The following is a 25676-nucleotide window of genomic DNA, read 5'->3' on the forward strand; positions in this document are numbered from 1 at the left end:
CACGAGGAAATCTGCAGATGCCGGAATTTCAGGCGAGACACATGAGAGCTGGTGGTGACGGCAACTTTGCATAAGCATGATGTGGTTTTGACCTCCCTCCCTCCCTCCCTCCCTCCCGACCCTCAGCCCCTCCCTCCCTCCCTCCCTCAGCCCCTCCCTCCCTCCCTCCCTCAGCCCCTCCCCCCTCCCTCCCTCAGGCCCTCCCCCCCTCCCTCCCTCAGCCCCTCAGCCCTCCCCCCCTCCCTCCCTCAGCCCCTCCCCCTCCCTCCCTCAGCCCCTCCCCCCTCCCTCCCTCAGCCCCTCCCTCCCTCAGCCCCTCACCGTTTCAACACACTCAGTGTTCCGGCTTCTCCGGCGGAAGTGGACGACATGACAGTCCCCACAGCGGGCTCCGGCTGACCCGCTCCTTTTGCCCCCGTTTACAGCACCGGAACAGGCCCTTCGGCCGACAATGTTGGGCTCAACCGATTAAGTTAGTAATAAAATGGCCAACGAAACTAATCCGCTGCCTGGACGTCCTCCGCGCCCTCACATTCACCGGCCAGTCCGAACGGCTCGTAAACGCCGCCAGAGCACCTGCCTCTTTGATGCTGTTATCTTAATTCTGTGCACATGTGTGTTTATCATCGCTGAACTGTTGCATTTATTATCCTTTCGATTACTGTGTTGCTTGTTTCTTTAATAAAACTTTCTTAGTTCTAGTACTCCAGACTCCAACTGAGTGATCCATTTCTGCTGGTTTGGCTACCCAGTTACGGGGTACGTAACATCAGTAAGTGTGGAAATATATGTATGAAAAACCAAGCTTCTTTAAGTCTAGGGGCAAAAAGATAGTCTTACGATGATGAGTAAAGTTCAGTTCAGTTCGTGGTATTGAGTTGAGTAGTGATGGAGAGAGAGAGAGGGAGAGATTTGAGTCTTCAGGTGAGCTGAAGCTGTCGATCTTATCGTTGTCCTCCGAAATCCTTTAAAAAGTCACCGTCTGTGACCACAACAAAGGGGACCGGTTTTCTGTGGTGGAGCTATCACCCAGGTGAGGGTGGACATATGGACAACTCCCCACCAGTCAACCCCTTTCCTTTTCACTGCAAGAGCAACAGATCGATCCGCCTGATCAATCCTCCAAAAACCCACTTTTTCTGTGGGCACAACAAAGCTCATTCAGCGTCCAAAACATGTGTCTGAGGTCTATCATCTGACCTTCTATTTTATCTTCCCGTGCTGAATACCAGCTGTCTCTTAAATAACTCCTTCTTCCTTTGTCTGTGTAAGAAATGTACAAGCATGCCATGTCCTTGGGAAGTATAAACAAACTGTGATCAGTCTTCGTCTCTCTCTCTCTCTCTCTCTCTCTTTCAAAACACATGTCGGTGTTAAATAACTCTCTGTCTCTCTCTCTTTTCAAAAGCACAGTTAATAGGGGTAAACGAGCACAGTTTATAGGGGTCAATCAGGACCCTGTCACACCAGTGTGACAGCCAGCCCAACAGACCGACCAATGTCCAGGGTTATGGGCCACTGGAGATCACTCAGCTTTCCAGTTAGCCAGGATCGAGTGGAGACTAGCGGCCAGCATGACAGCCAACATCAGAACGAATCAAACCAAATTAAACATGAGCACCCGGCAGAAACAACACTCAATTGCACACTGATAATGTCACCTTGACTGGTGACGAAAAGTTTGCGAGCTCACCTGCAGGCTCGTCGAACAACCCTACAAACAAGCAGCCAATTCAAGCTACCAATCTTCTCTTTCATTTCAAGAAATTGCTTAAAAGGAAAAAAATCCTTAAAAGAGTAAGAGTGTGATATAAGTCAGTGAGCCATTGAAAGGTATATATAAAGAATAAACAAGAGAAAATCCAAACATCACACACAAATGCTGGAGGAACTCAGCAGGCCAGCAGCATCTATGGAAAAGAGTATGTCGATTTTTGGGCTTAGACCCTTCCTCAAGGTGGGTCTTCCTGAGTAAGGGTCTTGGCCCAAAATGTCGGCTGTACTCTTTTCCATAGATGCTGCCTGGCCTGCTGAGTCCTGAGTTCCTCCAGCATTTGTGTGTGTTGCTTATATATAGAATACTTGTGCATGATAAACAGTAATTACTATTTGAGCCCTTCTTGCGCAACTGGCAATTCCCGTTCACTGTGGATGCCAGGTGACTGAATTTGCTGTATAAATTAGTTATAAAAAAATTAAAGATGCACTTTCTGTTTCCACAGGGGTTTGTCCGAGTTCACTGTAGCTATGACTGCCATATTGAATACCATTTATACTGCTGGAAACGCTGCAAAATTAAAGAGTTCCAAGATAAAATAGAAAAAGTTAGTAATTTTTGTCTTCTGTAATGTTTATCTGTTTGGAAGCAGTGTACAGAAGGAATTGAATGCAAAACTTGAAATACATATGTAATTATTTTTCACAAAGATACCAATCTGAAAAACGATGGTTAGAAAGGGCTAGGAATCAAACGACAGTGCCTGTACAGTTATCATTAATGAAAGGTATTTCTATTTCCTGCATGGAGTCAGAATAAATGTGAAATCATGTTAAAAGTTCAAAGTAAATGTATCATCAAAGTACATATATATTGTCATCATCATAGACTGACTTGAGATTGGTTTTCTTGTGGGCATACTCACTAAGTACAAAGAAGCAGAATAGAGTCGACGGAAGACCGCACACAACAAGACCAACAAACAACCAATGTACAAAAGACAAGAAATACAAAATGAACAAAATAATAATAATAAATAGGCAATAAATATCGAGAACGTGAGATGAAGAGTCATTGAAAGTGGGTTCATAGGTTGTGGGAACAGTTCAGTGTTGGGGTGAGAGTGAAGTTATCCTCTTTGGTTCAAGATCCTGATGGTCGAGGGGCCATAACTGTTCCTGAACCTGGTGGTGTGGGTCCTGAGGCTCCTCTACCTCATTCCTGATGGTTGAGGAGTAATATCTGTTCCTGAACCTGGTGGTGTGGGTTCTGAGGCTCCTGTACCTCCTTCCTGATGGTTGAGGGGTTAATAACTTTACCTGAACCTGGTGGTGTGGGTTCTGAGGCTCCTGTACCTCCTTCCTGATGGTTGAGGGGTAATAAGTGTTCCTGAACCTGGTGGTGTGGGTCCTGAGGCTCCTGTACCTCCTTCCTGATGGTTGTGGGGTAATAACTGTTTCTGAACCTGGTGGTGTGGGACCTGAGGCTCCTGTACCTTATCCCTGACAGCAGCAGTGAGAAGAGAGCATGTAATGTACAGTTTGCTTATAAAACTGATTTTGTTTGGGAATGTTGCAGGATATTCTGGGTTTAGACTGCCTCACACCTGACTGTATGGGATGCATCTGGAAGGTTGACATTTTTCAAGATTCGAGGCAAAAGACGGTGAGTTTGTTGCCATGAAGTTTGCTGTTCTTGTAAAATAGGATTTGCAATTTTATATAGTTCCATCAAGCCAGTAAAAAATGATGGAATGGGATGGGGAGCAGAGTTGTTGGATTTAGTGATGATGGTACTGAATTGGAACGCATGGTTCTTGCAATAGTATAGATCTCAGTGCAACACTTTATAGCACCAGTTGTACAATCAATGGGCTCTTCTGTCTGTCACTGTGACTGAATGGAGTTCCCCTGGGTGCTCCGCTTTCCTCGCACGTTCCAAATGTGTATGGGTCAGTGAGCGTGTTATTTTGATGCCAGAAGCATAGCGATACTTGTGGACTGCCCCCAGCATGTTCTCGGATGTTCTGTTTTGTTCATTGACATAAAATAACACATTTCACTGTATGTTTTGAGACTGCAGATGCTGGAATCCAGAGCAACAAATCCTGCACTGGAGGAACTTAACAGATCGGGCAGCGTCTGCAGGAGGACGTGGACAGTCAACGTTTCAGATTGAGACTGTCATCTGGGCTTTAACTGCAGACCAATGCAGATGAAGGGTCTCACTCTGAAATATGGATTGTCGTTTCCCTCCACAGCTGCTCGGTAGATTGTACATTACTGAATTGTTGAACTAAGTTCAAGTCCCACAACAGCAAAGGGCAAAGTTACATTAAGCTAATTACATAAATGGGCAAAGAAAGCCATGAGCAGTTATTTGATTCGTAATTACTATCGAGTTGTCCAAATTATTTTGAGGGCAGCTGGGCTGACGACAGCCCAGTGGTTAGCGCACCACGTTACAGCGCCAGCAATCGTTGATCGATGTTCAACTCCCGCTGCTGTCTGTAAGTAGTACCTATGTCTCCCCATGAGTGTGCGTTTCCTCTCGGTGCTCTGGCTTCCTGCCACATTGCAAAGACATACGGGCTAGGGTTAGTGAGTTGTTGCTGGAATCATGGTGACGATTGAGCACAGCACAATCCTTGCTGATTTGATTTGACACAAACAATGCATTTTGCTGTGATTTTTGATGTACATGTGTCAAATAAATCTAGACTATCTTCATGATTTTGGCAATAATGTCACACCTAAAAATAATCCTTCCTTGTAATCCCCACTTTTTTAAAGGCACATTTAGCTTATACGATTTGGTCGCAGTGCACAGATTGACTGGGACCTTTATGGAAGATGGGGGTGGGTGGGTATGATGCTGCTCTTTAGAATGTGCCTGATTTTTCGGTCTCATGAATTCAATACGAATTTTATAGATTTAGAACAGTGATGGAACAAGTTAGCAATAACTTAGTGCTAATCTAATGGAGTGAGGCACAACTGCGCAAGCGTGTGGACATCAGCCAGTTAGAAGAGCGAGAAGAGTTTAAAAGGAAACAGTTATTTCTTCAGTGGTTTGATCAAGGGACAACTGTGCATGCACGGGGACATCAACCAGTTAGAACAGCAAGAAGAGTTAAAAAAGAAGGCAGCTTTATAGAGCAGGTGACAGAGTAGAGGGAGACAGAGAAAGAGGGTTTTGGTTCAACGGGTCGAGGCAAAAAGGTTGCCTGTGTAGAATGAATATATATATATTAATGATCTGGATGATAGGATGGTAAATTGGATCAGTAAGTATACAGATGATACTAAGATAGGTGGAGTTGTGGATAATGAAGTAGGTTTTCAAAGCTTGCAGAGAGATTTAGGCCATTTAGAAGAGTGGGCTGAAAGATGGCAGATGGAGTTTAATTCTGAAAAATGTGAGGTGCTACATTTTGGTAGGACTAATCAAAATAGGACTTACATGGTAAATGGTAGGGCATTGAAGAATGCTGTAGAACAGAGGGATCTAGGAATAATGGTGCATAGTTCCCTGAAGGTGGAATCTCATGTGGATAGGGTGGTGAAGAAAGCTTTTGGTATGCTGGCCTTTATTAATCAGAGCATTGAGTATAGGAGTTGGGATGTAATGTTGAAATTGTACAAGGCATTGGTAAGGCCAAATTTGGAGTATTGTGTACGGTTCTGGTCACCGAATTATAGGAAAGATGTCAATAAAATTGAGAGAATACAGAGGAGGTTTACTAAAATGTTGCCTGGGTTTCATCTCCTAAGTTACAGAGAAAGGTTGAACAAATTGGGTCTTTATTCTTTGAAACGTAGAAGGTTGAGGGGGGACTTGATAGAGGTGTTTAAAATTATGAGGGGGATTGATAGAGTTGACGTGGATAGGCTTTTTCCATTGAGAGTGGGGGAGATTCAAACAAGAGGACATGAGTTGAGAGTTAAAGGACAAAAGTTTAGGGGTAACATGAGGGGGAACTTCTTTACTCAGAGAGTGGTAGCTGTGGGGAGCAAGCTTCCAGCAGAAGTGGTTGAGGCAGGTTCGATGTTGTTTGAAGTTAAATTGGATAGATATAAGGACAGGAAGGGAATGGAGGGTGATGGACTGAGTGCAGGTTGGTGGGACTAGGTGAGAGTAAGAGTTCAGCACGGACTAGAAGGGCCGAGATGGCCTGTTTCCGTGCTGTAATTGTTATACGGTTATAATAGAGACAGGAAGTATGTGTGTGAAGTTGGTGTTCTGTACTGGCTGTCAGATGTGGGAAGTCCGGGAGACTCTCAGCCTCCCGGACGGCCACATCTGCGCCGGGTGCATCGAGCTGCAGCTCCTTAGGGACTGCATTAGGGAACTGGAGGTGTAGCTCGATGACCTTCGTCTGGTCAGGGAGAGTGAGGAGGTGATAGAGAGGAGCTATAGGCAGGTAGTCACACCGAGGCCTCAGGAAACAGAGAAGTGGATAACAGTCAAAAGAGGGAAGGGCAGGAGCCAGATGCTAGAGGGCACCCCTGTGACTGTACCCCTTAACAATAAGTACTCCTACTTGAGTACTGTTGGGGGGGGACAGCCTACCTGGGGGAAGCAACAGTGGCTGTGCCTCTGGCACAGAGTCTGGCCCTGTGGCTCAGAAGGGTAGGGAAAGAAAGAGGATGGCAACAGTGATAGGGGACTCTATAGTTAGGGGGTCAGGCAGGCGATTCTGTGACACAGGAAAGAAACACGGATGGTAGTTTGCCTCCCAGGCGCCAGGGTTCGGGATGTTTCTGATCGCGTCCATGATATCCTGAAGTGGGAAGGAGATCAGCCAGAGGTCATGGTACGTATTGGTACCAACAACATAGGTAGGATAAGGGAGAACGTCCTGAAAACTACAGGGAGTTAGGAAGGAAGTTGAGAAGCAGGACCTCAAAGGTAGTAATCTTGGGATTACTGCCTGTGCCACGTGACAGTGAGTATAGGAATAGAATGAGGTGGAGGATAAATGCGTGGCTGAGGGATTGGAACAGGGGGCAGGGATTCAGATTTCTGGAACATTGGGACCTCTTTTGGGACAGATGTGACCTGTACAAAAAGGACGGGTTGCACTTGAATCCCAGGGGGACCAATATCCTGGCTAGGAGATTTGCTCAAGCTATTGGGGAGAGTTTAAACTAGAATTGCTGGGGGGGTGGGAACCGAACTGAAGAGACAGGGGAAGAGGCGTTTGGCTCACAAATAGAGAAAGCTTGTGGACAGTGCGAGCGGGAAGATAGGCAGGTGATGGAGAAGGGATGCGCTCAGACCGATGGTTTGAGATGTGTCTATTTTAATGCAAGGAGCATTATGAACAAAGCGGATGAGCTTAGAGCGTGGATCAGTACTTGGAGCTATGATGTGGTGGCCATTGCAGAGACTTGGATGGCTCAGGGAGAGGAATGTTTACTTCAAGTGCCAGGTTTTAGATGTTTCAGAAAGGACAGGGAGGGAGGCAAAAGAGGTGGGGACATGGCACTGTTGATCAGAGATAGTGTCACAGCTGCAGAAAAGGTGGAAGTAATGGAGGAATTGTCTACTGAGTCTCTGTGGGTGGAAGTTAGGAACAGGAAGGGGTCAATAACTCTACTGGATGTTTTTTATAAACCACCCAATAGTAACAGGGACATCGAGGACCAGATAGGGAGACAGATTCTGGAAAGGAGTAATAATAACAGGGTTGTCGTGGTGGGAGATTTTAACTTCCCAAATATTGATTGGCATCTCCCTCGAGCAAGGGGTTTAGATGGGGTAGAGTTTGTTAGGTGTATTCAGGAAGGTTTCTTGACACAATATGTAGATAAGCCTACAAGAGGAGAGGCTGTACTTGATCTGGTACTGGGAAATGAACCTAGTCAGGTGTCAGATCTTTCAGTGGGAGAGCATTTTAGAGAGAGTGATCATAATTCTGTCTCCTTTACCATAGATAGCACTGGAGAAGGATAGGAACAGACAAGTTAGGAAAGCGTTTAATTGGAGTAAGGGGAGATATGAGGCTACCAGGCAGGAACTTGGAAGCATAAATTGGGAACAGATGTTCTCAGGGAAATGTACAGCAGTAACGTGGCAAATGTTCAGCGGATATTTGCGTGGTGTTCTGCATAGGTTTGTTCCAATGAGACAGGGAAAGGGTGGTAGGGTACAGGAACCGTGGTGTACAAAGGCTGTCGTAAATCTAGTCAAGAAGAAAAGAAAAACTTATGAAAGGTTCAAAAAACTAGAAGATTATAAGGCAATGAAATTAGGAGAACCAGAAGGGGCCATGAGAAGGCTTTGGCGAGCAGGATTAAGGAAGACCGCAAGGCATTCTACAAGTATGTGAATAGCAAGAGGATAAGATGTCAGAAAATAGGACCAGTCAATTATGACACTGGAAAAGTGTGTATGAAATGGGAGGAGATAGCAGAGATACTTAATGAGTACTTTGCTTCAGTATTCTCTATGGAAAAGGATCTTGGCGATTGTAGGGATGACTTACAGCGGACTGAAAAGCTTGAGCATATAAATATTAATAAAGAGCATGTGCAGGAGCTTTTGGAAAGCGTCAAGTTGGATAAGTCACCGGGACCGGACGATATGTACTCCAGGCTATTGTGGGAGGCGAGTGAGGAGATTGCTGAGCCTCTGGCGATGATTTTTATCTGTTTCTATGTTAGCTTATTAGCACTAAGTTATTGCGAGCTTATTAGCACTAAGTTAGAAACATAGAAAACCTACAGCACAATACAGGCCATTTGGCCCACAATGCTGTGCCGAACATGTCCTAACCGTAGAAATTACTAGGCTTACCCATAGCCCTCTATTTTTCTAAGCTCAATTTACCTATCCAAGAGTGTCTTAAAAGACCCTATCGTATCCACCTCCACCACTGTTGCCGGCAGCCCATTACACACACTCACCACTCTCTGCGTAAAAAAACTTATCCCTGATATCTCCTCTGTACCTACTTCCAAGCACCTCAAATCTGTCCCTTCTCCTGCTTCCCATTTTAGCCCTGGGAAAAATCCTCTTTGACTATCCACACGATCAATGCCTCTCATCATCTTATACACCTCTATCAGGTCACCTCTCATCCTCTGCCACTCCAAAGACCGAGTTTACTCAAACTGTTCTCATAAGGCATGCTCCCCAATCCAGGCAACATCCTTGTAAATCTCCTCCACACCCTTTCTTTGGTTTCCACATCCTTCCTGTAGTGAGGTGACCAGACCTGAGCACAGTACTCCAAGTGGGATCTGACCAGGGCCCTGGAACATTACTTCTCAGCTCTTAAACTCAGTCCCATGATTGATGAAGGCCAATGCACCGTATGCCTCCGTAACCACAGAGTCAACCTGCACAGCAGCTTTGAGTGTCCTATGGACTCGGACCCCAAGATCCCTCTGATCCTTCACACTGCCAAGAGTCTTGCCATTAATGCAATATTCTGCCATCATATTTGACCTACCAAAATGAACTACCTCACACTTATTTGGGTTGAACTCCATCTGCCACTTCTCAGCTTAGTTTTGCATCCTATCACTGTAACCTCTGACAGTCTTCCACACTATCCACAACACCCCCAACCTTTGTGTCATCAGCAAATTTACTAACCTATCCCTCCACTTCCTCATCCAGGTCATTTATAAAAATCACAAAGAGCAGGGATCCCAGAACAGATACCTGAGGCACACCACTGGTCAGCGGCCTCCATGCAGAATGTCTCCAGTCTACAACCACTCTTTGCCTTCTGTGGGCAAGCCAGTTCTGAATCCACAAAGCAAGGTCCCCTTGGATCCCATGCCTCCTTACTTTCTCAATAAGCCTTGCATGGGGTACCTTATCAAATGGCTTGCTAAAATACATATACACTACATCTACTGCTCTTCCTTCATCAATGTGTCTCGTCACATCCTCAAAAAATTTGATCAGGCTCGTAAGGCACGACCTGCCTTTCACAAAGCCATGCTGACTATTCCTAATCATATTATGCCTCTCCAAATGTTCATCAATCCTGCCTCTCAGGATTTTCTCCATCAACTACCAACCACTGAAGTCAGACTCACTGGTTTATAATTTCCTGGGCTATCTCTGCTCCCTTTCTTGAATAATGGAACAATATTCGCAACCCTCCAATCCTCCAGAACCTCTCCTGACCCATTGATGATGCAAAGATAGCAAAAACTTAGTGCTAATATGTTAGCAAGAACTTAGTGCTAATAAGCTTGCAATAACTTGCTGTTAATAAGTTAGCAATAACTTAGTGCTGTTATGTTAGAAACAACTTAGGGTTAATAAGCTTGCAATAACTGTGTGCTGGTAAGTTGGCAGTGTTTATTACTGTTGCAGATTGAAAGCTCCAAGTCAAAAGAACATAAAAGTGCCAGAAACACAGCAACCAAGCAGTGTAGTAGCACGTAAGTACACGCTTTATCTTGTTCTTTTTTATTGAATGCAGAAATTAGAATGCAACATTTAGTTGGAAATTCAAGAAATGTATAAAGAAACAAAGGATCTCGTGTCGATAGTTATATTTGCAAGCTTGTCGTTGCTGCTGCCGACCTGATGTTTGTAGAACACTGGAGTATATATCTCACAACGGTTTCTTGTAGTCTTGTGAGTATTGATTTGTTTTTGAAAGTGAGAGTGTTCTTCCATAATCATCTGTGAACATTGTGCTGGGCGGAGAGGAGTGGATACTCTCAATGCACAGCTGGGAGGAGTTGGGCCCTGGGGGTTTATGTCCTTACCCTGCGGCAATCTGCTTGTGCGAAGGAGCTTATCTAACTTATATAGGAACACATATCAGGTGTGTTTGTACTATGGGTGGTCACTGAGTTTCTGCACTTTATATGGGAACACGTATCAGGTGTGTGTGTGTATACTGTGGGTGGTCACTGAGCTGGTTTTGTACCAGTTCCCTGTTCATTCAGTGAAAGACCAAAAGCAAATTTGCATTTCTTTGTATCTGCATCCAGCAGGCATAATGACATATTTGTACTTGTTTTCCAAATTGTGCTTCTACCTCAGAAACTTCCTGGTTTCCAGTGAGAGAGACAGTAAATGTGACATCCTGTAGTTGCTGGAAATCCAGGGTAACACACATACAAATGCTGGGGCAATAGGGCAATCCTGTAGACTACAGGCCGGTGAGCCTTCAGTGGGACAATCCTGTAGATTACAGGCCGGTGAAACTTCCATGGGAGTAATTGGACAATCCTGTACATTACTGGCCGGTGAGCCTACCATGGGAGAATAGGACAATCATGTAGATTACAGGCCAGTGAGCCTCCAATGGAGCAAAAGGAAAATCCAGCAGATTACAGGCCAGTGAGCCTTCAATGGGACAATAACACAATCCTGTAGATTACAGGCCAGTGAACCTTCAATGGGACAACAACACAATCCTGTAGATTACAGGCCAGTGAACCTTTAATGGGACAGCAACACAATCCTGTAGATTACAGACCAGTGAACCTTCAATGGGACAACAACCCAATCCTGTAGATTACAGGCCAGTGAGCCTTCAATGGGACAATCCTGTAGATTACAGGCTAGTGAACCTTCAATGGGACAACAACACAATCCTGTAGATTACGGCCAATGAGCCTTCAATGGGACAATCCTGTAGATTACAGGCCAGTGAACCTTCAATGGGACAACAACACAATCCTGTAGATTACAGACCAGTGAACCTTCAATGGGACAACAACACAATCCTGTAGATTACAGGCCAGTGAACCTTCAATGGGACAATCCTGTAGATTATAGGCCAGTGAACCTTCCATGGGACAACAACACAATCCTGTAGATTACAGGCCAGTGAGCCTTCAATGGGACAACAACACAATCCTGTAGATTACAGGCCAGTGAACCTTCAATTGGGGAGAATAGGGCAATCCTGTAGATTACAGACCAGTGAGCCTTCAATGGGATGATAAGGCAATTCTGTAGATTACAGGCCAGTGAACCTTCAATGGGACAATAAGACAATCCTGTAGATTAATGGTCAATGAGCCTTCAATGGGACTATAAAACAATCTTGTAGATTACAACACAGTGAGTCTTCAATGGGACAATCCTGTTTATTACAACCCAGTGAGCCTTCAATTGGAGAATGGGACAATCCTGTAGATTATAGGCTGGTGAGCCTTCCATCAGTGGGAGGGAAACTATTGGGGAAGATTCTTGTGGATAGTGTCTCCTGACGTTTGAAAAAACATGGAATTATGAGGTATTCAAGTTTTTTTACTGTAGTGATGAATGTAGGATATGGACTTCACTATCACTTTCCGTATGGTCCCTAATGGTGGGCCGATTCGGAAGATTAAGTTATGTGGAATCCTTGGAGGAGAAGTGGATAGGATTGAAAATTGACTTGAGGATATCTGAGTGAGGACAGTGGCGGGTGGATGTAGTTCTGATTGGAGATCTAGGACTGGTGGTGCTGCACGGGTGCCTGTGCTGGATTCCTGTTTGTGATGCATGTAAATGATTTGATTGAAGATGTAGATGGGATGATTAGTAAGTTTGCAGACGAGATAAAATATGGTGGAGTTGTGGATATTGAGGAAGGCTGCCCAAGGATCCAGGAGGATATAGATAAGTCTGAAATATGGGCAGAGAAATATGTAAGGTGTTTCACTTTGGCGTCAAATATCATTAATAGCAGAGAGATCTTGGGGTACTAGACTGGGGTAACAGAAGTCAAGATGATGTTCGGCTTGGTTGCCTTCATTACCTCGGACGTTCAGATTAAAAGTTGCCCAGTCTTGTTGCAGGTGGTTAAGACTTTGGCTAGACATTTGGAGTATTGTGTGCAGTTTTGGACATCACATTACAGGGAGACTCTGGAGAGGGTACAGATGAGGTTTCCCAGGATCTTACCTGTGAGGAGAAGTTGGATCTGGTTGTCAGATTACAGGGAGACTTTGGAGAGGGCACAGTTGAGGTTTATAAAAACGATAAGATGTAGGAGCAGAAGTAGGCCATTCGGCCCATCGAGTCTGCTCTGCCATTCAATCATGGGCTGATCCAATTCTTCCAGTCATCCCCTCACCCTGCTTTCTCCCCATACCCTTTGATGCCCTGGCTAATCAAGAAACTATCTATCTCTGCCTTAAATGCACCCAATGACTTGGCCTCTTCAGCCACTCGTGGCAACAAATTCCACAGATTTACCACCCTCTGACTTAAGTAATTTCTCCACTTCTCTTCTTAATGGACGTCTTTCAATCCTGATGTTGGGCCCTCTTATCCTGGACTCCCCTACCATGGGAAATAACTTTGCTATATCTAACCTGTTCAGGCCTTTTAACATTCAGAATGTTTCTATGAGATCCCCCCTCATTCTCCTGAACTCCAGGGAATACAGCCCAAGAGCTGCCAGACATTCCTCATACGGTAACCCTTTCATTCCTGGAATCATTCTCGTGAATCTTCTGTGAACGCTCTCCAATGTCAGTAATCCTTTCTAAAACAAGGAGCCCAAAACTGCTCAGAATACTCCCAAGTGTGGTCTCACAAGTGCCTTATAGAGCCTCAACATCACGTCATTGCTTTTATATTCTATACCTCTAGAAATGAGTGCCAACATTGCATTTGCCTTCTTCACCACCGACTCAACCTGGAGGTTAACCTTTAGGGTATCTTGAACAAGGACTCCCAAGTCTCTTTGCATCTCTGCATTTTGAATTTTTTCCCCATCTCAATAATAGTCTGCCCATTTATTGTTGGACCGTACACTTTCCAACATTGTATTTTATTTGCCACTTCTTTGTCCATTCCCCTAAGTCTCTCTGCAGGCTCTCTGTTTCCTCTACCTATCTTTGTATCATCGGTTAATTTAGCCACAAATCCGTTAATCCCATAGTCCAAATCATTGACATACATCGTAAAAAGCAGCAGTTCCAACACCGACCCCTGTGGAACTCCACTGGTAACCGGCAGCCAGCCAGAATAGGATCCATTTATTCCAACTGCCTGTTTTCTGCCAATCAGCCAATGCTCCACCCACGCTAGTAACTTCCCTGCAATTCCATGGGCTCTTATCTTGCTAAGCAGCCTCATGTGCGGCACCTTGTCAAAGGCCTTCTGAAAATCTAAGTACACCACATCTACTGCATTTCCTTTATCTACCCTGCTTGTAATTTCCTCAAAAAATTGCAGTTGGTTAGTCAGGCAGGACTTTCCTTTCAGGAAACCATGCTGGCTTTGGCCTATCTTGTCATGTGCCCCCAGGTACTCAATAATCTCATCCCTAACAACCAATCCAACGACTTCCCAACCACTGATGTCAGGCTGACAGGTCTATAGTTTCCTTTCTGCTGCCTCCCACCCTTCTTAAATAGCGGAGTAACATTTGAAATTTTTCAGTCATCCGATACAATAGCAGAATCTATCAGTTTGTGAAATATCATCGTTAATGCCTCTGGAATCTCTTTAGCTACTTCGTTCAGAACCCAAGGGTGCATTCCATCAGGTCCAGGGGATTTATCCACGCTCAGACCATTAAGCATCCTGAGCACCTTCTAAGTCATAACTTCCACTGCACGTACTTTACTTCCCTGACACTCTTGAATATTTATCTGGATCTTGCCTGTGAGGAGAAGTTGAATCTGGTCGTTACATTACTTGGAGACTCTGGAGAGGGTACAGATGAGGTTTCCCAGGATCTTGCCTGTGTGGAGAAGTTGGATCTGGTCGTTACATTATATGGAGACCTTGGAGAGGGTACAGATGAGGTTTCCCAGGATCTTGCCTGTGTGGAGAAGTTGGATCTGGTCGTTACATTACTTGGAGACTTTGGAGAGGGTACAGATGAGGTTTCCCAGGATCTTGCCTGTGAGGAGAAGTTGGATGAACTGGGATTGTTTTCCTTGGAGAGTTCTTGGCAAAGGGGCAGCTTGATAAAAGGTTATCAAATCATGAGTGTCATAGAACACTATGGTTCATAAGTCTGCTCTTGAGCCAATCTAGTCTATGCCAAACTATTAACCTATTTCTATTGACCTGCCTCGAGACCTTAGCCCTCCATACCCTTCCTATCCATGCACGTATCCAAATTTTCCTTTAATGTTGAAACAACACCACTTCCAGTGGCAGTTTGTTCCACACTCTCACCACCTGGAACGTGGAGGCAGGTTCACCGGTTTGGTGAGTGAGACAATGATTACGAATAAGCATATTGATCATTTATTTACAAACAGTAAAACATTCACCAAACATCTAAATCCCCCTCAAGTTACACAAAGAACAGAACAAAATGTTCAACAAGCAGATACTTAGTTAAGAGTAGGCACAGGCCTTCTGGAGCATACTTTCTTGATTGTTCTTCAGCACTGGTACGTCCTTAGTGGTCCCTGGAGACATAAAAGAAAGAGACCGAGCCTCTCGTACGTGAGGTGTCTGAAACCAGGCACTGGGAACCAATGGGAAAAAGCCGCTACATCCTTCAGATGTGCCAATCGATGGAAGTGGCTTTCGACTGACACGTAAACTAACCCCCCTTGTAACACCATGTTCCCTTTTACCCTTAACCCATGACCTCTAGTTCTTATCTCTTTCCTGGTGTGGAAGTGTCAAGTACTGGAGGCATAGCCTTAAGATAAGACAGAGATTTACAAGGCAAGTTTTTTATTCAGAAAGTAGTTGGTGTTGCCAGGGAAGGATAACAAGGCACTTATACACGGATATGAATGGGCAGGGAATTAAGGGAAATAAGATTCTGTAGATACTGAAAATCAACAGACAGTTCATCCGGCATCTTGTGGAGAGTTGAAGATCATGGGGTTAATTTAATGTGGAATAATGGTCATGACAGACATAACTGAAGGCCTGTTCCTGTGCTGTGTGTTCTACATTAGTAACATTGATAAATATTCATAATGATTTGATTCCTGGCTAAAGTGCAGGCTTAAATTGCCTTCAGTGGTATTCATTATTTTTGGCTGGTCTTGTCTGGCCTCGCCCACTGGTGTAGTCGACGCAGTCTGAGAACCGTGCCTGCTGAGGCAATACTTCCTTTGCAGGAATGGAATGCTTCTGTGGGTGGAACAACTGCTGCTCTCACTCACTCTGCCTATGGGGCCAAAGCTTTTTGTAGGCAGGGCCACAGAGGGATTTTGAAGGGCTGGTTCTGAACAAGTTCTTGTGTTAAGTTCTCTGGAATAAGAAAGCACAGGACTAAACTAAAATTAGCCCACTGTATCTGCTGCAAAATAAAATCGTTTTCATTTATCTGAAGGAGAGTAATTGTATTCTTTAGTAAAATAATCATTTTAACAGTACATAAAATCAATTGATGCATTCTCAATTCCTCTTCCAAAGACCAAATAACACTTCAGCATTGGAGTTGCCCCTTGCCTGTCATGTTTCATACAGAGGCAATATACGTTTCTGGTCTCAACATCTCATTACGAATTGAAGTTGCTGCTGTGCAGTATTTGATTAAGATCATAAGAGATTGCAAAATTAGGTCTACGGCCCATTGGGTCTGCTCCGCTATTCCATCACGGCTGGTTTATTATCCCTCTCAGCCTCATTCTCCTGCCTTTTCCCTGTAACCTTTGACTCCTTTACTAGTGAAGAATCTGTCAACCTCGGCTTTGGATACACCCAATGACTTGGATGCCACAGCCATCTGGGGCAAGGAATTCCACAGATTTCCACCCTTTGGTTAAAGAAATTCCTCCTCATCTCTGTTCTAAATGGACATCCCTCTATTCTGAGGCGATATTCCAATGTCACATTTTGTCTTTGGAGAAGCTCGTTTTTGAACTTGACCTTGAATTTTACATGCTGGCGGTATACCCACAGATAGGGAGCTGGGGGTGTGCCAATAGGGGATCGTTTCTATTTTGAAATATTTTACAAAACTTGATCACATTGTTATGGCTTGTTCTTTTCTTCAATTAGTTTTAACTTGAAGAAGATTGCCAGGAAAAAGGAAAAGAAGCAACAAAATCCAGTAAAACATTCATCAAGTATCTACCAGGACCAAATCGGTGAGCAGGTTATTGTTGGTTATGTACATAAGCAATCCTTTGAAAGAAAAAAAACATGCCATTCCAGAAGTTTATTCTCCCAGACAGTTATTCTGATCAACCATTCCACTTAGCTCCCCCTACCCACCCCTGTTCTATCTATTACCTCAGTCATGCGCTGTAAACACTTTTTATAATGCTATTTACAGTGTAAACACATGGTATTTCTGTATTTATGTACATTTTATTCTATATTGGCACTTCTAACACTATTTTTAAATAATTTAAACTGTACAGTTGTCGAATGTTTTTTGCTGCATGACATGCCCTGATGAATACACCACAGCAAATTACTAATACCTCTAGATGTATGTAATGAGTAAAGTTGATCCTTGAATGTTCTTATTCACTGATGTTGATTGAAGAGCTTATTTAATTATAAGGATTATGGGCTTTACAGCAAGCTCACATGAGTGAAAAAGCCTTGTCTGTTAAAGGCAACTGAAAACATACAGTGCCTATAAAAAGTATTCACCCTCCTGGTAAATTTTCATGTTTTATAACATTGAATCACAGTGGAATCAATTTGGCTTTCTTGACGCTGATCAACAGGAAAAAAAGATTCAAAGTGAACAAAAAATCTACAAATTGGCCTAAATTTATTACAATGAATAAATCCAAAATAATTGTTTGCATAATTACTCACCCTCTTCAAGTCAGTATTTAGTAGATGCACCTTTGACAGCAATTACAGTGGCATGCAAAAGTTTGGGCACCCCTGGTCAAAATTTCTGTTACTGTGAATAGCTAAGTGAGAAAAAGATGAACTGATTTCCAAAAGGCATAAAGTTAAAGATGACACATTTCTTTAATATTTTAAGCAAGAAAACTTTTTTATTTCCAGCTTTTACAGTTTCAAAATAACAAAAAAGGAAAAGGGCCTGAAGCAAAAGTTTGGGCACCCTGCATGGCAGTACTTAGTAATGCCCCCTTTGGCAAGTATCACAGCTTGTAAATGTTTCTTGTAGTCAGCTAAGAGTCTTTAAATTCTTGTTTGGGGGATTTTCGCCCATTCTTCCTTGCAACAAGCTTCTAGTTCTGTGAGATTCTTGGGCTATCTTGCATGTACTGCTCTTTTGAGGTTTATCCACAGATTCTCGATGATGGTTAGGTCAGAGGACTGTGAGGGCCATGGGAAAACCTTCAGCATGTGCCTCTTGAGGTAGTCCATTGTGTATTTTGAGGTGTCTTTAGGTTCATTATCCTGTTGTAGAAGCCATCCTCTTTTCATCTTCGACTTTTTTACAGATGGTGTGATGTTTGCTTCCGGAATTTGCTGGTATTTAATTGAATTCATTCTTCCCTTTACCAGTAAATATTCCCCGTGCCACTGTCTGCAACACAAACCCAAAGTATGACCAATCCACCCCCGTGCTTAACAGTTGGAGAGGTGTTCTTTTCATGAAATGCTGCACCCTTTTTTTCTCCAAACATACCTTTGCTCATTGCGGCCAAAAAGTTCTATTCAAACGGTTCAAAGGAACATCTAAACAAGCCTGATGCATTTTGGAAACAAGTCCTGTGGACTGATGAAGTTAAAATGGAACTTCTTGGCCGCAATGAACAAAGGTATGTTTGGAGAAAAAAGGGTGCAGAATTTCTTTTTTTTTTGTAATTTATTTTTTATTGAATTTCATCATCAAACAAACATTTCCATAAGATGTATTTCAGATACTGTACATATATATCATATAATCATATTTGTCACAAATCTCCACATAATATTTATCTGAGGTGTACACTTATAGAAAAGAGAGAAAAGAAAGAACAATCGAAAGAAGAAAACTATGTACAGAGTAGGGAGTGATCTTTTTTTTAACAACATATTCATTGACTTGTGAGAATAAAATCAGGCCTATGAGGTGTTATGCAGTTAAACCATTTTTCCCAGTATGAATAAAATTGTTCCAACTTATGCTTAACAGATGCTGTTATCTTCTCCATTTTGTAAATGTCCATTGTAATTTCCATTCATATATTTAAAGTTGGGCTCTCCTGTGATAATCATTTCCTGGTAAGGGTCTTTTTACCAGCCACCAGCAGTATATTCATTAAATATTTATCTCTTTTCAACCATTCTTGAGGTATATACCCAAAATATATGGTGTTACTCTCTCAGGCTATTTTACATTTAAAGATGTCTTGTAGGGTATTATGTATCCCACTCCAATAGTCTTTGATAATGGGGCATTCCCAGAAAATATGATAATGGTTTGCATTTTGATTTCCACAAATTCTCCAGCAAACAGGGAGGTTACTATCTTAATGGGATTTCTGAGAGGGTGTAATAAAATACCTTATCAAGTTTTTCCACCCGAACTCCCTCCATTTCTGTGAACTGGCACACTTCCATTGATACCTGCATATTATTGTCCAGTCTTCCTCAGATATTATTATCCCTCCTTCCTTCTCCCATTTTGTTTTAATGTATGAAGTCGAATGTGTTTTAAGATTTGACAAACCCGTATACACGCTTGAAATTATTCTACTACCGTTGTCTGAATTATATGCTTTTCTAAATAGCTCTATCAGACATGTACTTGTCTTGGTTACATTTTTAACCGTCCTATTTAACCATACTGTCGCACCTGTAAATACCGGTAAAAGTCTTGATTTTCTAATAAGTGTTTCTCTTTGAGCATTTCAAAACTGAACAAAACTTTTCAATTTCAAAACCTTGAGCATTTCAAAACTGAACTTCTTTCATTATATTGCAGATAGCTGTTATTCCTTTAGCTGTCCAGTCCTTAAATCTAGCATCCAGCTGGCTTCTATGACAGGATAATGAACCTAAACACACCTCAAAATCCACAATGGACTACCTCAAGAGGCGCAAGCTGAAGGTTTTGCCATGGCCCTCACAGTCCCCCGACCGAAACATCATCGAAAATCTGTGGATAGACCTCAAAAGAGCAGTGCATGCAAAACGGCCCAAGAATCTCACAGAACGAGAAGCCTTTTGCAAGGAAGAATGGGCGAAAATCCCCCAAACAGGAATTGAAAGACTCTTAGCTGGCTACAAAAAACGTTTACAAGCTGTGATACTTGCCAAAGGGGGTGTTACTAAGTACTGCCACACAGGGTGCCCAAACTTTTGCTTCAGGCCCTTTTCCTTTTTTGTTATTTTGAAACTGTAAAGGATGGAAATAAAGAAGTTTTTTTTGCTTAAGATGTTAAAGAAATGTGTCATCTTTAACTTTATGCCTTTTGGAAATCAGTTCATCTTTTACTTAGCTATTCACAGTAACAGAAATTTTGACCAGGGGTGCCCAAACTTTTGCATGCCACTGTACAGCCCTGAGTCTGTGTGGATAGGTCTCTATCAACTTTGCACATCTGGACACTGCAATTTTCTCCATTCTTTACAAAATTGCCCAAGCTCCATCAGATTGCATGGGGATCGTGAGTGAACACCCCTTTTCAAGTCCAGCCACAAATAGGCAATTGGATTAAGGTCTGGACTCTGACATGGCCAGTCCAGGACATTAATTTTGTTGTTTTTAAGCCATTTCTGTGCTTTATGTTTGGGGTCATTGTCTTTCTGGAAAACAAATCTTCTCCCAAGTCGCAGTTCTCTTGCAAACTGCATCAGGTTTTCCTCCAGGCCTTCTCTGTATTTTTCCTCCAGGATTTCTCTGTATTTTGCTGCATTCGTTTTACCCTCTATCTTCACGAGCCTTCCAGGGCCTGCCACAATGAAGCAACCCCACAGCATGATGTAGCCACCACCATGCTTCACAGTAGGGTGAAGTACCCAGGCAACAGCTGTCAGATGCGCAGTCTCTCCCATCTTAGCCACTGAAGCTTTTAACCGTCCAGAGTTGTCATAGGTCTCCTAGTAGCCTCCCTCACTCATCCCCTTCTTGCATGGTCACTCAGTTTTTGAGGACGGCCTGCTCTAGGCAGATTTACGGCTGTGCCACATTCTTTCCCCAGCTGCACTCCAAGGGATATTCTGTGACTTGGAAATTATCTTGTATCCATCCCCTGACTTGTGTTTTTCAATAAACTTATTGCGGAGTTGCTTGGAGTGCTTTTTATTTTGTCTTCCTGGTGTACTGTTTACCAGGATACTGACTCACCAGCAGTTGGAGCTTACAGATACAGGTGTATTTTTACTACAATCAATTAAACACCTTGACTGCACACAGGTCTCCAAAAACAGATCTCCATTTAACTAAATATGTGAATTGCACCAGTGATGATTCGATATGTCATATTAAAGGGGTGAATACTTAAGCAATGAATTATTCTGTCTCCTATGTTTGCAATTAACTCTGTAGAGATCTGTTTTCAGTTTGATACGAGAGTCTTTTTCTGTTCATCAGTGTCAAAAAAACCAAATTAAATCCACAGTGATTCATTGTTGTAAAACAATATGACATCAAAAAATTCCGGGGGGGGGGGGCGCGTGGAATACTTCTCTATATATGATGTAAAAGCCAAAGAGAGGGCGTATAATAGAGCAAAGATGAGTGAGAAGTTAGAGGATTGGGATGCTTTTAAAAACCAACAGAAGGCAACTAAAAAAAGTCCAAGAAGGTAAAGATGGAATACAAAATAAGCTAACCAAGAATATTAAAGAGGAGATGAAAAGTTTCTTCAGATACATGAAGTATAATAGAGAAGTGAGAGTGGAAAACAATGCTGGAGAGGTAAAAGTGGATGTCAGTGAAATAGCGGCAGAAGTGAAGAAGTGTTTTGTACCAGTCTTCACAGTGGAAGGTACTGCTGGTATGGTAGCAGTTCCAGCTGTGGGGGCATGAACTGTGTGAAGTTACCAGAGAGAAGGTTCTTGGGAAACTGAAAGGTGTGACGATACATACGTCACCTGGACCAGGTGGTGTACACCCCAAAGTTCTGAAAGAGGTGGCTGAAGAGATCGTGCAGGCTGCCTCCGGCGTCCTGAGGTTGTGTTGGATGTTAACATAAACGATGCATTTCAGTGTGTGTTTTGGTGTACCTGTGATAAATAAATGAATCTGAATCTGAACTAAAACTGTTGTTTTAAATGTTGAATGAAAAGGTCCTGCTGTGTAGACTCTGATTATCTGGGACTTGAACAGTGGGTATCTTCAAGAGAGATCAGTGTTTGCCTGATGTGCTACATTAAATCGAGAGAACCAGTGATGGCATATCATTGTAGAAAAGTTTAAAATTGCGAGAGGATGTTTTTTGGACTTGAAATCCCAGGGTAGGGGAATCCAAAACTGGGAGAGGGGGTGAGAGCGGAAAGATTTAAAAGGGACTCGCACAGACGGTGGTGAATATATGGAATAAGCTGCTAGACGTACAATAGCATCATGTGAGAGGAACTTGGAGGAATGGTATTTAGAGGACCATAGGCCAAACTCAGGAAATTGGAACTGGCTGGGTGAGCACTGTGGTCAGAATGAGTCTGTTGGGTAAAAGGTCTGAATCTGTACTGTATTGATCGAGGAGTCCAATAGATTGCTGTTACTGTCATCAAGGTCTTAGATATCAGATGTTCACCATAAGGCAGCCTAAAATAATAAGGGCCATTCTTTGAATTCTGCTGATTTTTGGCACATAGTAACCACCAATAAACAGTGAACAAAGGTCAGCTTGATATCACGCCGAATGTGAATGAACAAGAAATCGGCTGATACCCAGCGAGCAGGCCAGGAGAGTTAGAACGTGGAGAAGTGAGCTTCGATGGACCAGCGGCAAGCCAGAGGTTTTCTCGTGGGGTCTAAGTGGAGCACTGTAAGCTGTCTTTGAGAATAAAAATTAAATCCTTGCTTGCCTGATTCATGAATCTTTCATTAGTTCCATTAAGAGACGGATGAAGCAACTCAAACATCTGGTAGTACCAGGCATAATTGCACCAAGATTGCATTTTTTGATGTATCAACTTGTGATTCTAGGAATAAAGAAGCTTTTCAGCCTTAATTGGAACTATTTCAATCAGCAGTTTGGTTTAAGTTTCAATCTTGTGTCAGACAAATTATAAAACTTTCCACACTTTGAGAACAAAGTGTCAGCAAGCTTAAAGTGAGGCCTGACCAAAGGAAAAGTAATCTTAGACTTTGAGAGTAAGAAAGGACAATCTTCATCATGTAACTTTTGAAAGTTGTTCTTTTTTACTGTAGATACACCAAACAAAAAGACTGATCAGACTGAACTAAAGGTAAAGTGTACATCTATTTTTAATTTCATTAAAAGAACATGGTATTAAAGGTCTGTTTTTCTCTCCTTTGCCTACTTTAGAGTGAACATTTAAACAGCTTGGTGTTTGGGTCCAACATCCCGTATAAAATTTATTTGTAAGCATTAAGCTTAAATTGACTCGTTGAATGTTCACTCCTCCTTTCCTCTCCCTCGCTAACAGCACTATGGTTTACTGCCAGATAGTCTTTTTATTTATAGATGGAAATATTTCAATGGTTTAAAATTCATAGAGTTGGGATGTGATCAGTATTATTATCACTGACATACGTCATGAAGTTTGTTGCTTTCTGCAGCAGTACAATGTAATACATAAAGAATTACTAAAACTGGCAGTAATGACTAAAGATATAAGAGCAGAATGTGACCATTTGACCCATCAAGTCTGTTCTGCCATTTCATCATGGCTGATCCATTTACCCTCTCAGCTCCAATTTCCTGCTTTCTTCCTGTACATCTTCATGCCCTGGCCAATCAATAATCTATCATAAATATACCCAATGAGTTGACCTCCACAGCAACATGAAGCAAAGAACTCCACAGATTCAACACCATCTGGTTAAAAAATTCCATCTCATCTCCGTTTTAAAAAGATGCTCCGATATTCTGAGGCTATATACTCTGGTGAGACACTGACCCACCACAGGAAACATCCTCTCCACATCCACTCCATTGAATCTGAACACCATTCAACAGATTTCACTGAGCTCAGCCTGGATTTTTCTGAACTCCAATGAATACAGGTCCAGAGCCTGTTAATTACAACAAAAAAATCAATGTCTTACAATCTGAAAAGTATACTAAAACTGTTAAATTAATCAAGTAGTCCAAAAACAGTGCGGGAAGTGCATATGGGGTCCACTTTGTGGTGACATACTTTTTCGGCTGGAATGGAGGTAGTGTTTAAATGAACTTCCAGAAAATGCATGGAACCAGTTCCCAGGGGATATTTTCCGAGCAGGCTGCATCAGTTTGTTAAAGTGCAGTTTGGAGAACAAGCAGAAACATGGTTATTTCCCTGCCTTGTTGAACACGCTATGAGGATGTTCTTTCCCTGCGTTGTAGAACACACTGTGATAACGTTATTTCACTGACTTGTAGAACACACTGCGAGAACGTTATTTCACTGACTTGTAGAACACGCTGTGAGAACGTTATTTCACTGACATGTAGAACACGCTGTGAGTAAGTTATTTCACTGACTTGTCGAACACATTGTGAGAAAGTTATTTCACTGACTTGTCGAACACATTGTGAGAACGTTATTTCCCTGACTTGTAGAACACACTGTGAGAACGTTATTTCACTGACTTGTAGAACACACTGTGAGAACGTTATTTCACTGACTTGTAGAACACACCGTGATAATGTTATTTCACTGACTTGTAGAACACACTGTGAGAACGTTATTTCACTGCCTTGTAGAACCCACTGTGAGAACGTTATTACCCTGACCAGTAGAACAGGCTGTGAGAACGTTGTTTCACTGCCTTGTAGAACCCACTGTGAGAACGTTATCCGAGCCTACTTCTTCGGCAAGGACTCTTCCACCCCCACCGATGACCCCTTCTCCCGTCTTCAACCCTCCTCTTCTTCATGGACACCCCGCTCTGGTCTTCTGCCTGCTCTGGATCTCTTTATTGCCAACTGCCGACGGGACATCAACCGTCTCGACTTCACCGCACCTTGTCCCCATTCCAACCTCACTCCTTCGGAACGCTCTGCTCTCCACTCCCTCCGCACTAATCCTAAACTTATTATTAAACCCGCTGATAAGGGGGGTGCTGTTGTAGTCTGGCGTACTGACCTCTACCTTGCCGAGGCACAGCGACAACTCGCGGATACCTCCTCTTATTTACCCCTCGATCGTGACCCCACTAAGGAGCACCAGGCCATTGTCTCCCACACTATCAACGACTTTATCCGCTCAGGGGATCTCCCATCCACTGCTACCAACCTTATAGTTCCCACACCCCGCACTTTCCGTTTCTACCTCCTACCCAAGATCCACAAACCTGCCTGTCCTGGCCGACCTATTGTCTCAGCTTGCTCCTGCCCCACCGAACTCATTTCTGCATACCTCGACACTGTTTTATCACCCCTTGTTCAATCCCTTCCGACCTATGTTCGTGACACTTCTCACGCTCTTAAACTTTTCGATGATTTTAAGTTCCCTGGCCCCCACCGCTTTATTTTCACCATGGATGTCCAGTCCTTATATACTTCCATCCCCCATCAGGAAGGTCTCAAAGCTCTACGCTTCTTTTTGGATTCCAGACCTAATCAGTTCCCCTCTACCACCACTCTGCTCCGTCTAGCGGAACTAGTCCTTACTCTTAATAATTTCTCCTTTTGCTCCTCCCATTTCCTCCAAACTAAAGGTGTAGCTATGGGCACCCGTATGGGTCCTAGCTATGCCTGCCTTTTTGTTGGGTTTGTGGAACAATCTATGTTCCGTGCCTATTCTGGTATCTGTCCCCCACTTTTCCTTCGCTACATCGACGACTGCATTGGCGCTGCTTCCTGCACGCATGCAGAACTCGTTGACTTTATTAACTTTGCCTCCAACTTTCACCCTGCCCTCAAGTTTACCTGGTCTATTTCCGACACCTCCCTCCCCTTTCTAGATCTTTCTGTCTCTGTCTCTGGAGACAGCTTATCCACTGATATCTACTATAAGCCTACTGACTCTCACAGCTATCTGGACTATTCCTCTTCTCACCCTGTCTCTTGCA

At 43.1% G+C, this 25676-nt stretch overlaps 1 protein-coding gene across 1 annotated transcript in view; it reads left to right on the forward strand.

Moving 5' to 3' along the window:
- The window catches only part of LOC134341008 (uncharacterized), a 257807-nt gene that overhangs the window by 141133 nt on the left and 90998 nt on the right, over window positions 1–25676 (forward strand). The window contains exons 22-26 of the mRNA XM_063038698.1: window positions 2223–2324; window positions 3296–3382; window positions 10058–10125; window positions 16625–16713; window positions 22866–22903. Coding sequence (XP_062894768.1) covers window positions 2223–2324; window positions 3296–3382; window positions 10058–10125; window positions 16625–16713; window positions 22866–22903 — 384 coding nt within the window. The remainder of the gene's footprint in view (window positions 1–2222; window positions 2325–3295; window positions 3383–10057; window positions 10126–16624; window positions 16714–22865; window positions 22904–25676) is intronic.

Source organism: Mobula hypostoma, chromosome X2 (assembly GCF_963921235.1).
Source record: "Mobula hypostoma chromosome X2, sMobHyp1.1, whole genome shotgun sequence".
NCBI lineage: Eukaryota > Metazoa > Chordata > Chondrichthyes > Myliobatiformes > Myliobatidae > Mobula > Mobula hypostoma.